Below are 14,006 nucleotides of genomic sequence, written 5' to 3'. Positions count from 1 at the left end.
TGGTGTTGAAGCACAACCACCATCCTCCTCAGCACAGAAATCCAGAACCAAGGTAAAATGGTTGCAAATGGAAACAGTTAAGCTTGGGCATTAAATTGGCCATGAACTAGGCCCAGATTTAGCATAGGAGCAATGTAAGAAATTCATGGTTACTTTGACAACTCTGTGCATGCCTGCTCAGGAAAAACCTTTCCTGCAACCGAAACAAAAAATCTTTGAAAACAGCATAGGGCAGGTCCTGAACATAGAACATGTACTGAAACATATAAAAATGGTATAGACTAGTGGAAGACAAGGTACTGTTTGACACTCCTTTCTTTTGTTATTATGTTCAAAAGGGACTAGACATGCTAGAGGTACCACCTCCTAGTTCACAAAGTCCTTTCCCCAGCCCAGAATAGGAAAACAAACATTCAGGCACTAGCCCGCCTTTCAAACAGTGACCACAAGCATGGAAAAGCTACTTTAATTTATTTCAAGGATTATTTGTATTGTGTGTCCTCTGACAGCAGCTATCTCTTCCCTAAGGTAGAAATAATTCTGCTAGGTTCATCCCTTTCCTACTCAAAAGTGCACAAGTTCAGACTTCTTCACCCATCCTAATAAAATCTATGTAGGTCAAATTCACAAGACAAGTGATAAATAACTTCTAAAGTGTGGAGCCTTGTTGCAAATGGAAGCAATTTCTTTTATTAAAAGTAAGTGAAGTTATACAAAATTTCAGGGATAAGTCTGTCAGGTGATGGAGTGATCAATGAGTATATATATATGTCATCAAGAACACTAATCACTAATGGAAAGTTTGGAGAGAAACTTTTGCCAACTTTAAGATAAACAAACCTAATATTTGTAATAACAAAATTTATTATATGATGAACTACCTTCCATTTTTCTAAGACATTTTTGTTTCTTACTGAAATCACATAGGATAAAATAAATAATTCTGAAATTGGTGTATTGTGACATCCACCTGCAATTTCTTATATTGCAACATATCACATACAAATAAAAAGCAGTTTGCATGATCTCATGCATAATTCTTGTTCCTTTTGAATGGGATGCAAAAGAATTAAGAAGACTTACCCAGAGCCAAGTATTCAAGCCCTGAGGACAGGTGAAAGTGTGGGAAAGGAATAAAACATGGAAAACAGGCATTATTCTACTTAATGCTAGGAAATTTCCTCCAAGGAGATTTAATTCGGACACACTACAGATTTTAGATGACAGGATTTTGCCTGCTGTTTTAAACAGCAACATGCAATACTATGAATATTTTCACTAACAGATCTAGTGATCTACACTTACCCAATATCATTACATCCTATGAAATGATTGAGTAATGTCCACCATTTCCATTTTATGGACACCATACTGTCCCAAACTGTCTATTTCTCATCAGAGTTCCTTTCGTCCTAGTTCCTGCCACACATAAGCCCACTTCTTTACATCTAGCTACCCTTATATTTCACGTGGTAAAAGGAGTGGTGGAAGTAAGATTCCAACAATGCCAAACATGAAGAATAAGTTTCATAATTCAAGTTGATTACTTTGATGGGTGGGTAGAGATCCAAAAAATAATTCCAGTTTATAAAAAATGTTAGACGAAAACCATTTCTACAATCCAAGAATAAAGACTTCTTAGACTCCTGAGTGTTGAATGATTGTGTAAAAGTGTCATTATTGTTTCACTGTACCTTTAAGAGTCAGGAAAGATTTAATGACTGGGGCTCTGCAGCTGTGGAGCAGCTCTACAGGTGTTGCTGTGAAGCTGATGATGCAGGGTATATCAGGGGTGTTGTGTGTTGCCTCTGTGCTGGGCGTTTTCCCAGTGTGCTCTTGGTGGGTGGTTTGGTTGTGTGGGTATTTTGTATAAGCCTGATTTAATTTTTGTTAAATTTACTTTCTCCATTAAACCAAGCATTTGTTTAAGTCTTGGTCTCTATGTGTAAGTTCCTCAACCAGTTTCTGCTGATTTTGCTTTTAACCCCAACACTGAGAGTGTGGAAAACCTAGCTTCTACAAATAACATAACTAAATACTTATTACAATTTAGGTATTGCTGTCTACAGCTGGAAGATCATGATGACACCTGGTGTCCAACCTTTTTACTGCATATGTACTACTACAGAATTTTAGAAGATGGATTTTGTCTAATTAATTTCTGAAACCTTTGAAAATGATGAGTCAATTGGACTGAATATATGACATTCTGTACTTCATCCATCACACACACTGTTTTTATTTTGTGTGTGCATATATATATATATATATATATATATATATATATATATATATATATATATATATATATATATATACACACATACATACATACACACACACACACACAACAGAGAGGGTGGACAACAGGGTATCTATCTCCTCACTTCTTTACAAATATTTAATGGCATCACAGGCTGTTTTGCACAGCCCCTTTTCAGTCCGTCTCTGTTTACTCTTCCTGCCAAGGTACAACTAATCCTAACCCCTTTGTGCCTATACCCCCCCTCCTGCTAAGTATCTGTTTCCTCAGCATGATAGCATCTTATCCTGTTCCTAGATCACAAACACCCTGTTAATTGATGGCAACTGCAAAGCCACACATTTGCAGTTCACAGCTATGAGTGAAGTGTCCCTCATCAGCAAAAGCCTTTGGCTCTCTACAGAATCTGATCTTTAGGTCCAGTCTCTAAGTCTGCAGTCACACAGATCAGTCAGCATCAAGACGCTTTCAAATCAATTTAAGACTTCTCACTCACAAAGTGGTACAGTATCTTTTTCTTCACTATTTTAGAACCTAAGCCAAACCTCAACCAGTCTGCATGCTTTACCTATCACAAGTCTTCCCAGCAATCAAGCAGAGTACCATACAATCTTGCCATATGGTTTAAGTGACAACTTGTCATAATGGCTGGGGCCATAGGTGTTGTTGTGTATGGTGGCCTCACACTGGCTACCCGTGGCCTAGGTTAAAAAGCTAAATTCTATGAAAGTGCCAGAAATTTTTACACTTCTCAGTCCTTGCAACAGACCATGCAAAGGTTGAATGAAGTTGTACATCATACTAAGAACTAGACAGCAATGAACCATTCTTCTCAAACATGGACTGCATGATTCTGATACATACTACATTATTCACTGTAACAAGACACCCAGAGGAGGAATATCACCAATGCATAAGCTGAATAAAGATTGCAGAGCTAGTTACAGGACATCTGCTTGAAGAAGCACACTACTGAAGCTTTGTAAGCATGATAAAATACATGCTACTGGCAATTAATATTTATTCATTCACTGCAGAAACACTCCATGCACATATGCAAGACAATGTACATACCCTGCAGATCAGTTCATCAAAATATAGGGTCATTGAGTTTTGCAATACTACAAAGTTATGCCCTTGTTTTTACAATACTGCAAATTGCTAAGTATAAGTAAGAGGGAGACACTCTCTATCACATCTGGCAAATTGAATAATTTGGGTTTACAGCAGTTAAATTCAAACGACCAGTTTGTTTTTGAAAGTAAGATTTATTATTGTAAGAGTTCTAAAGACTGGATGGAAGATGCCATAGATATTTAAAAACTTCAAGTCAATTGTTTTTAAACAAAATATATATTAGTTGCTGGAGCTAAGGCCTTCATTTAAGAACAAGTACAATGAAAAAGGCATTTCCTTCTAGAGATCAGTAAAAAAGATTTTCCTAATTAATTGCTCCACAATGGACTAATCATTTTAATGACTAGAGACGATATCCAATGTTAGTCATACTCAAGAGTAGCTCCACTGAAATAATGGACAAGTCATTTAAGGCTAATGATTTCAATGGGTCAAGTTTGTGTATGACCAGCATTGGGTGCCACCCCACATTTTAAAGTTAAAAGTGAAACTATGAATGAAAGATCTCCACCAATTAAAAGCAATATGATGTATCTGATTAGTAATGAAGCCAGAGATGACTAACATCTTCAGCTAGGGTTGTTAAATCTTCTCGCCCCTGCCCCCAACTGCTTAGTGAGATAAAGGAGCAAGGGCCCAGCACAGCCCATGGGCCATTTCCTTCTCTGGTTTAAGTGAATTTAAAAGGCATTTTGCGAAATGAACCAACAAAAAGTTGAATGCTATGATGTGAAATATTCAAAGTGTTTTATTCCATCATTATATATATATACAGACAAATATGCAAATATACAGGTAGATTACAGTGTAGATTACAGTGTAGCATAGCATCAAACTGACAGTCTTAGAGACTGTCTAGCACCTTAAAGCAGGCATCCCCAAACTCGGCTCTCCAGCTGTTTTGGGACTACAACTCCCATCATCCCTAGCTAACAGGACCAGTGGTCAGAGATGATGGGAGTTGTAGTCCCAAAACAGCTGGAGGGCCGAGTTTGGGGGTGCCTGCCTTAGAGACTAACAAATGTACTGTCACATAAGCTTCAATTGTGACAATAGCCCTGACAAACTAAAAATGATCAACAAATTTGGAATTCTTTCATAGTACAGGTACTATGATAGCACAGCTAGAAAGATAGCATGACTGATTTAAACTGATCACTATTATTACCGTGTACAGTAAAGCTTGCAACTCACATGCATTTATCTTGTATGCATTTCACTTGATACTTAAAAAAAGTAGAAAGGGGGCAGAAAGGGGGTAGGTGGAGAGACTATAAAGTCTCAACTATCAGAAGTTTGGGAAATGCTTGAATATACAAATCATGCCTGTCAGGGGGTTGTTGTGGCTACTCCAGAGTAAAGACCGTTCTGTCTTTTAAGGGTTTTTTTATTGTGCATACTATTTACAGTGCAGAGATAGCAGAAAACATGACCTCCTAGTCACTGGCAGAATCCGGCAATGGCGCCCGTCTGCTTCGGGGCCAGCATAATAGCTTGGGCACCCCGGAATTCCGCCCTCTCACCCTACATTTGGGCGCTCGCCTCAATTCGGGCGCCGAAAGCAGCTGTGCTCCCTCCTCCAGCTGTGAACTAGTGCGGTGCAGGGGCTCTGATACATCGCTGAGCCTTCCTTCCTCCACTAGTTGGCTTGGGCAGCACAGGGGCTCTGACACCTCACTGAGCCCTCCCTTCATTCCGCTTCCCTCGTCATTCCCCCTGCCTGACCCGCTGCTACCGCTCTCGCTGGGCGAAGTGCTGTCAGGATGATGGGGGGGGGCTCCCTGTAGGGAGTCCCCCTGACAATGCTCAACAAAAACATTTTAGGGAAAAATAATGAAATATGCACTTCAGTCTGATCCTTAGTCACAATTTTTTGTTGATCATCATCATATTGGTGAGACATGTCATAAAGCTTCAGCCTTTGAAGAAGCTGACATCTCGCCATCCCAACTCCATAATGGATACTGAGTTGAAACTATTTGTTTTTATAGAAGGCTAAATATTCTTATGTACAGTAGCACCAGAAAACAGGGAGTGCAAGATAAGGAGAGATTTGCAGGGAGAAATAATTTTTGAAAATCAAAGGAGAAACTCCTCACTATGGAGGTACAAGTCTAAATGGCATGGCAAGAACTTTGGTGCACAAGGGATGGGAGAGCTTGTGTTCACACAGTTTTCCTGTACCCAAAACACAGCCTACTACTTCCACATAATTTTAAATACATTACTAGGAAAATCAATAGACCAGAAGGCAAACAGCCAGTTTAATCCATTTCACTCCTGGAGTTGTTTTCACTGTTGATCAACAACCATGTACATTTGCAGGTATGGAGCAATACAGATAAACATCCATTCTTTCACATAAAGAGGAAATAAATGTTTTAAACATTCCTAAACTTGTTCCAGTCAAAGGAGAGGTAAAAGATGTGAAACTTTTCATGAATAAAAAGCCAACAGGGGGCCTGTGACATTCACATAAAAAATTACTCATGCTTCTATCACAGCAGTACTTATTGCACTGAAAACAGATTATTTTGGCTTTTACTAGATACTGTTTGAAGCACTAAATAAGTAGTCTGGCCAAAAATAGTGTGTACCACATACTGGGTCAATTCAGATACCATGGTAGACCAGCGATGGGGGGGCACCTCTGGCTGCTGGGCCTACATAGGCCAGGATGGGTCCAACTTGGACGGCAATGCCAACCTCCAGAAACCACACTAGGTGTGGGCAGGTACAGCCATGGCAGCAAAGGACCAATCAAGAGCTCCCAATTGTTCCTCTGCAAACAGGGCTCCTTGTCAGTGCTGATCACCTAATCTGAGTCAACAGGGAGCCCTGCTGGGATTGGTTGCACTAGGGACTGAGGGGGCTCTTTTTCTCTGCTTAGAGGAAGCAGATTGAATTCAAAGTATTTCCTCCAAATAGAACATTTTTATCTTTGCAGATTATTCATCTGGAGGATGCAGTATGCATCCAAACAACTTCCCTTAAACAGACTTCAGAGGCATTACCTGTAACCGCTGATCAGCTAGCTGATGGTGGTTACAGCAAGTACTTTAGATTAAATGCATATTCCTGTGTTCTCTGATGCCAAACAACTGTTGCTAATTTTAGCTATGGTTAATGGAAACAAGTCAACTTCAAACCCCAGTTAATGAAGCTGGCTTGTTACCACTGACCATAACTACGATTAACCACAGATTGGGTCTGGACAACACACTAAACTGCGGTTCATTTAAAAAGAGAATTTGAAGTGTATTTTTAATCTCTTCTCAGTGATTGCCTGCGGTGGGTGGGTTGTAAACCCAAGGCTCGCTAAGCCTTGTTCAAAATGTAGCCATACTGACAGCTGTATAAATACTTCAGTTCTGTGAAAAATCTGTAAACAGCTTGAACATGCAAGTGCCTTATTAGCCTCCAAATTATAGTTTCATACTGAATGTTTGATTTTAAATGCTGGGTACTTCAAAGAACAGAGCTTGTCTCTGCCTCTGGTCTTAAATTAGCAATTTCCAAGAGACTTGTTTTTCAAAGCTCAAATTAAAAAGAAAAAGGAGTAACATACCTGTTATAGGCACATATCCAACTCCTTGCTGATACACTGTGGGCATCAGGACCACCGGCTGAGGCTGCATCATCATGGCAGCTGGTAAGGACTGGATATCAAAAGATAACAAAATAAATGAGTATTTGAACATTATTATAGGAATGAAACAAAGCAGCAAGAAAATGCACAAAAACCATTTAAGTCCTGCCATACAAAGGAAAGGAAGCAACTTTTTGGCACAAGTCAGTAAGTGCGAACACATCCCAGACCAGAAAAGTTAAATGAGTTCCATTGAATTAAAAGACATTCCAAAGGAACTATAATAACCTATAAATATAGAGTTCCATCTGTTCAAATCAAGTTTTGCTTTTATGATAAATTGCAGGCAGTTTAGGCACTATTTCACTCAGAGTACAATACTGAGCTTCAGAGGTAGAAGAATACTGAGCTTCAGAATAATTTCTGTGGCCCGGATCAGAAATGTGAAAGTAGAAGAAATTCTGCTAGTGCTGCTGCTTTGTGAATTGGTGTGCAAGAGCTAACAGAAAACATTGTGCTACATTATGCAAGTACTCGCACAATGAATTGCACAGACAAACCACTTCTGGATAAAACCCTGCTTTTTGTACACTGTTACTTCTCACAATGTGAGAGACTGGAATAAGCTTCATTTACAAATTTTGCTGTAGAAAAATATCATTCCCCAGTTCAGAAACAAAGCATGAAGACCATTAGCAAAATTCTCTTCAGTGCCCTTCATCATTAATAATTATTCTCTCTCTCTCAAAAAAAATATTACCTTATATATTCATATTCCCAAAGGTTTATTCATAACACACACAGTATTTTTAGTTGGACACAATGGGTCATTCTATATCAAGTGATCCAACTTTTTTACTTCATATCATCCAATTTTCTTAATATTTTGTACACTTGTTGAATGATCAAAGCTAAGTTTAAATCTCAAAATTTTTTATCTCATCCCATTTTCAAGTTATGAGAGCTTGAAATTTCTTTTTAAAAATGCAATTTTGGTTTTGCTGGACTACACGAAAACCTTAAAGGCTCAGTCCAGGTTTGAGATACATCAAAACTAAAAACACCAATGTCTTCAGAACTACATGGGCTTTAATATGATATGTTACATGATGGACTTACTCTACATTTCAAATGTAAGTTACAAATTTTTAAAAAGTGATTTCAAAAAATTAATATGATTTAAAATTTCCAAAAGTTGTAAAAGTTCCAAAATTTCTTCTTGGGATCTTAATGGGAGATATGTTTAAAAAATATTTTGTACATACATCTCTGCCTTATTGGGTTCTATTTAGGATAAATGGGTCTTATTGGAGTAAAAAATAATAGAATAAGCAAGACTTCAACATTAATATCAGTTGTTTCAGGCATTTCTTTAGAAAGTTATTCAATAAAAAGGTGTCTGAGAAGCTTTTCTTATAAAAATGTGTTCCAAAGCCAAGTGATAACTTGCTAATGCATGATAGGATTAACGCTTTGAATGACCCAATGTACCCAGTTAAGTCTTGCTTAACTGAGAAATTATTGTTGTATTTAAACACGTTAAAAAGAATAAAATCTGTGCCCGCTTCCTCTTAATTCTTCAATATGAGCATTTCATTTATTGCAGATTCATGTGCAAACAGCTTTTTCCCTTCTCAAATTCACCTTACTTAATATCAATAAACTTGCACCCATAGATTTTCTGGGGACAAAATGTTGCAGCTTAACCTTCCTCTACCACAGGGATGAAGAACCTGCAGCACTCTATACATTGTTAGACTACAGTTACCATTATCCTTGACCACTGGCTGTGCTGGCTGGGGATGACAGAAACTGGAGTCTGATAACATCTGGAGGGCTACAGGTAGTTACAGGTAGCTACAGATTAAGTTCTGAAACAATGACTGCACCTACTTTTTTAAAAAACAAGCTGAACACCACTCTAATCCTCCATCTCCCAACTACTGCTCTTCACTAACCCACACTTGCAGACTACTGCGCTACTGTGAAATGTGCAAAACTTAAACCAACCTCTTCAAGATATACAAAGCAACCTGCCTCAGAAGGGAAGCAGAGCTAATATGCAACACACAAGGAAAGGAAACATAAACGACTTTCTCCTCCAACACTGTAAAAACTTTGGAAGCCACAACTTTAAACAAAGACAGTGTAACAGAATAGGGGAATGTGTATATGCATGTATATGTATGTGTATGACTGTAATTGTGTTTTTGAGGGAGGGCATTCAATTACGATGTACTATTTAAAGTACAATGACAATAATCTATTTATGTCTTATGAATTCAATTCTGTTAATCCTGGCTTTCAATACTCAGTTCTGTTAATTCTGACACACCTTTACAAGTTATCTACTCACTTCTCTATTCTCTTCATGTATCAAACAGACTTTGAGTAGTTCAATATAGCAAGTTCCAGAAATTCAGTGCCTCGGGATCCAACAAAGCCGCTTTCTGCCCCATTTCGTCAGTAAACTCATTGCCTCCTGCACTAAAGCAACTATTGTCAATTAACTTACCGTATAAGACATGACCAGATTAATCATTCCTTCTTTGTCATCTCCTTGCCTTCCACTCAGGCTATACCATTCATCTTCTACCTTTCCTTGTTTCAGTGATTCAGGAACAGTAACGTGCGTCCAAGCAATGCGATCATCCATTGAAAACGCTCGCTGAAAGATATATATTTAGGTAATTATGAGGCGAGGAATTTAAAGGGACATAAATGTAAGTGCCACTACCACAGTTTTAAAATTTTGCTATTTCACATTGTGCTTTCAATGGAATAATTGTGCTTTCAGTGGAATCAAGTTCTCATCTGTTCTTCAAAAGTAGGTTAATTGTCCTTCCTAATCCACTCACAAGGAGAAACACCATGGTTCATTGATAACTTGGAGCACTAGGATTGACAGAAAAATAAACACAAGAACTGGAAAGTAACACTTCTTCAATCCTAGTGGATTTAATATAAAATTAAAGGAATCAATTCAAGTTACCGCTGAGCAGATAGGCCTAGGCCCATCAGCACAAGCATTTCTGCTTGTTTGATTAAATGAACTGCCTTCTCTCCACCAGTGTGCTGTTCTACGGATTCTCCCAAGTCAATTTGGGGCAGGGAAGCAGGGGGAAAGCCCTATTACACCAGCAGAAATCCTTGTGTGGTTTTCCGCTGACAGGATTAGTTAGTGGAATTTGGCCCAAAGACTCTTACCAGTGCCAAACTTTTTCTACTGTTATTATAAGTTAAACAGACAAACAGGAACTGAATAAGGAGATTTTAAAATGATGTGGAATTCGAAGGGTTTTATCCAATGATTACAAAGCAAAAAGCAACTACTTCCCTTCCCCCTCCGACTGTAGCTTTCTGCAACACAGTTCACAAACGTTTAGTAGTTCTGCCAACCTTCAAGAGTGGCTTTTGGGGAGGTACAGGGAGAAGAAGGATAAGAGAAAATATTGGATGTGTGAATTGCCTTATGTTTTTCAACCACTGGCTGCAACCTCAAGATTTTGTTTTATGAACACTACAATCCTGCACACAGTTAGGCTACTTAAAGCCTCTAAAGCAAGAGTGGGGAACCACTCTCGGCAAGAAGGTCAGATCAAATTATGGCCAACCCCCTGTGGACCACATTTGACAGATGGGCAGGGCCACAGAAGAATAATCAGGAGAACACTCTATGGCTCCTGGTTGTTTCTTTGCAGCTCCAGTTTTCTGTCCCACTCAAAGTCAATGATGTCAGGTAAGTGACATGTGGGTGTGAGTGGCCAAGGGAGAACAGCCTTGTGGGGCTACACTGGAAGGTGAGACAAGCCTAACTGGGCAAAAGGCTTCTCACCCATGCTCTAAAGCAGGCATCCCCAAACTCGGCTCCCCAGATGTTTTGAGATTACAATTCCCATCATCCCTGACCGCTGGTCCTGTTGATGATGGGAGTTGTAGTCCCAAAACATCTGGAGAGCCAAGTTTGGGGGTGCCTGCTCTAAAGTAAATAAAACTAATTCATGCAAGTAAAACATTGCCTTGGAGATTTACCAGCATGAGAACTAGGAGCTACCTAGTTTGGGAGAAAAAAGTAACTGCCAGATGGAAGCATGAACTGATTTTTATGTTTAAGAAAACATTGTATTTTTGCACTGATAATATGAAGTGTTTGCATTTACAGTCAAAGGGAAATAATTTCTGTTAGAGTTGCTAAACAGCACGCTTTGCTTTATTGATGGAATCAAATAAATGTTCTTGTGTACATGAAGGTCTTTTGATCCCTTGGGTAGCTCAGCTAACAGTTTTTTAATTCTTCCATTCCATCTACAGCACTCAAACCATTTCCGATGCTGTTCTGGAGGATCTCCTGACTATCTGGAGCTAATTTTGGGAGGCACAGGAGGTTGCATGAGGGAATTGGAATTGGAAGCAATTGCCTGCCCTCCTTTCCCCATTAGCAGAGGCACTGAAAATATCAAAAGCCCTTCTGTAAGCACAATGATACAGATTTCATAGGGTGTTTTTTTGCCAATTTTGATTAAGGAAGCAGACAAAGATTCCGTATTTTTGTTAGGCTCAGCTCTCAATACAGACTACCTAGGATAAAGGGCAAAAAGCAAAAATGATGATAGAGGCCCAGAGAGAATGTTCTCATTTAGTATGAACTGAAACTTCATACTAAATGTGCTCCCAAACATACCTCCTCCTATAGCCAACCTCCTTACAAATCAGGGTTTTGTTAAATGCTCTTACCTCATCAAATATTTCTAGATAGAAAGAATCCACTCCAGGTGGAACAGTGCACTGAATAACTTTGTTCCATCGGGGATTTTTGGCTCCATTGTGAGCTGTGGGAGTTTCATAGACAGCATAGCCAAGTCGTATTCTGCAGTATGGATCCATGCGTGTCATGCCATAGTTTTTTGCCAATTTTGCCTAAGGAAGTAGACAAAGGAAATTAATAATGTTGTTATTAGCTTTCCATGCACCTTCCTAGACTGAAGTGTCTACACTTTTTAGTTGCCATCAGCATATTAATGGTGATATCAGCCACTGAGAAGTAAAATTTTGTAAACAGAGTAGATTTGAATAAAGATTCAAATTAAGGCATCCTGCTCCATGAGTTACAATGCCTCAATTCAAATGAAATCTGCAATGATTCCATTTAAATACACTCTGCCCACAGCACTACAGATCTACTTTGTCCAAGTATAAATGCTGGCCATAATAAAAAGTTGTTCATATTATTTGTACAAGTTTACTTTAGGGCTTTTTTGTAATCCGTTAGCAACTGATTCAAGTGTTCATAGGGTTTATTTGCTGTGAGAACAAAGTCTGCATTTGTTTTCAAGGTTCAGTATACATAGACAAAAAGAGCATAACCTTAGATAATGAATACCCAAAATCTTTGAAGTTTTTTCATTTAATATTTTCCGGCTACATTTAACCAGTTATTCCAAAATCACCACAGAGCTACTAAAACTTTTCATGTTCTAAATAAGCACTTCAAAACCACCACAAAAATGTTAAATGTCCAAAGTTAGATGATGAAAAACCTACTGATGGAGAGCACATGTTCTCTCAATTCCTATATACTGCTTTCAGTTGATGCTGATGAGTGGTTTCATAGGAAGATTACACTAATATGCACTGAAATCATGCAATTTTGAACATAAATAGCAAGTTAAAACTGTATGCAGTCAGTTGTACCCTACAAGATCAATGCAAACTGCTTATTAGCCAGGAACCAGTGATGCTCTTTTTAAAGCTACTGTCAGCGTCTGTGCATAATAAATATGACAACACTGTATTTAGCACTACATCCCAGGAATCTACAAAATGTAAACATGTGACACATCTAACATGTACATTTTAAAATACCTGCACTACAGTGATGCTCAGTCTCCCAACAGTACCCATTGCTCCTCCGTACTGTAACTGTTGAGCTGCTTGAGCATCCAATTGGATCTGTTGCTGTTGCTGAGTTGGGGTGATGCGAAGGAAATCTTGAGGAAGTTCCCCAATATACACCTGTACAAGAAACACATAAACCAAAAATATAATTCTCTTTGCTCCACCCTGCAATCTCCTATTTGCTCCTTTTAAATATATTTCACTCACAACTCGCTAGCATCCCCCTATCTACTTTGTAACCCCACTTCAAAATAAGCTGTCAAGAAGAACTGGGTACATTATGAGACATGTACAATTAATGCAAAACTGTAACTCTTTTAGACATCTGAAATGGAAACCCTTAATAATAAATATTGTGAAAATTGACACCACTATGATTAGGACCCCCAAGCCCCATGTGAAAAGGAAATCAATGAAACAGGGAAATACCTGATTTGAGAATCTGAAGAGCTACAGTAAGGTTGCTATAGTTGTTGAGCTTTTTGGACAAAATCACAAAAATATTTGATATTTTTGAACTATTTTTAAAGGAAATAGGCAAAAATGACACTGCCGACATGGGTACACCGGATTTTCCCTGACATTTTGCTGATTTCCACCCGGACTCTGCTTCCGACTGCAGTATTCCGGGTATGTCTGGGAAATTCCAGATGTATAGCAACCCTAACTGCTAAAGATAAAGTTTAGTTGATTTTATTTATCTAACCGTGGCTAGTGATTGTTAGCTATCCCCACTGCTTTTTTTCTAATAATAAAAAAATGTTTAGGGGTACTCTCATTTTCCTACTCATATTGAAATCCTGCCCCTCAATGAGGCCAAACATAGATTCACAAAATGATTAGGGGTATGCGTACCCCCAGAAAAAAAGCACTGGCTATCCCTCTTTAGGATTGGAAGAAAGAAAAATAAGATGAATTTTTTATAAGTCATCCAATAAAAAACCTAGATACTAAGTTTTGTGGAGTATTTTCTACCAAAGTGGGCCTACAATGTAGCTTAGTTTATAGAATGCCTCAAACAAAGGTACATGTGTTTTGCACCAGGAGCAAAGTACTATACAGTAATCTGCTTGTTTGTTCTTTTTACCCCAACATGGTAAACAGAAACTAAGAGAGTAATGT

At 38.5% G+C, this 14,006-nt stretch overlaps 1 protein-coding gene across 2 annotated transcripts in view; it reads right to left on the bottom strand.

The window, feature by feature from the left end:
- The window catches only part of TOLLIP (toll interacting protein), a 38,355-nt gene that overhangs the window by 6,333 nt on the left and 18,016 nt on the right, over positions 1 to 14,006 (bottom strand). For both annotated transcript variants that reach the window (XM_035121759.2, XM_035121769.2), the window contains exons 2-5: positions 12,852 to 13,001; positions 11,724 to 11,906; positions 9,505 to 9,657; positions 6,969 to 7,059 (exon numbers count right to left, since the gene is read on the bottom strand). In XM_035121759.2, coding sequence (XP_034977650.1) covers positions 6,969 to 7,059; positions 9,505 to 9,657; positions 11,724 to 11,906; positions 12,852 to 13,001 — 577 coding nt within the window. The remainder of the gene's footprint in view (positions 1 to 6,968; positions 7,060 to 9,504; positions 9,658 to 11,723; positions 11,907 to 12,851; positions 13,002 to 14,006) is intronic.

This window comes from Zootoca vivipara, chromosome 1 (genome assembly GCF_963506605.1).
Source record: "Zootoca vivipara chromosome 1, rZooViv1.1, whole genome shotgun sequence".
In the NCBI taxonomy this organism is placed as follows: domain Eukaryota; kingdom Metazoa; phylum Chordata; class Lepidosauria; order Squamata; family Lacertidae; genus Zootoca; species Zootoca vivipara.
The sequence above is the reverse complement of the archived record's forward strand: the minus strand, read 5'-3'. Positions and strand labels throughout refer to the sequence as shown.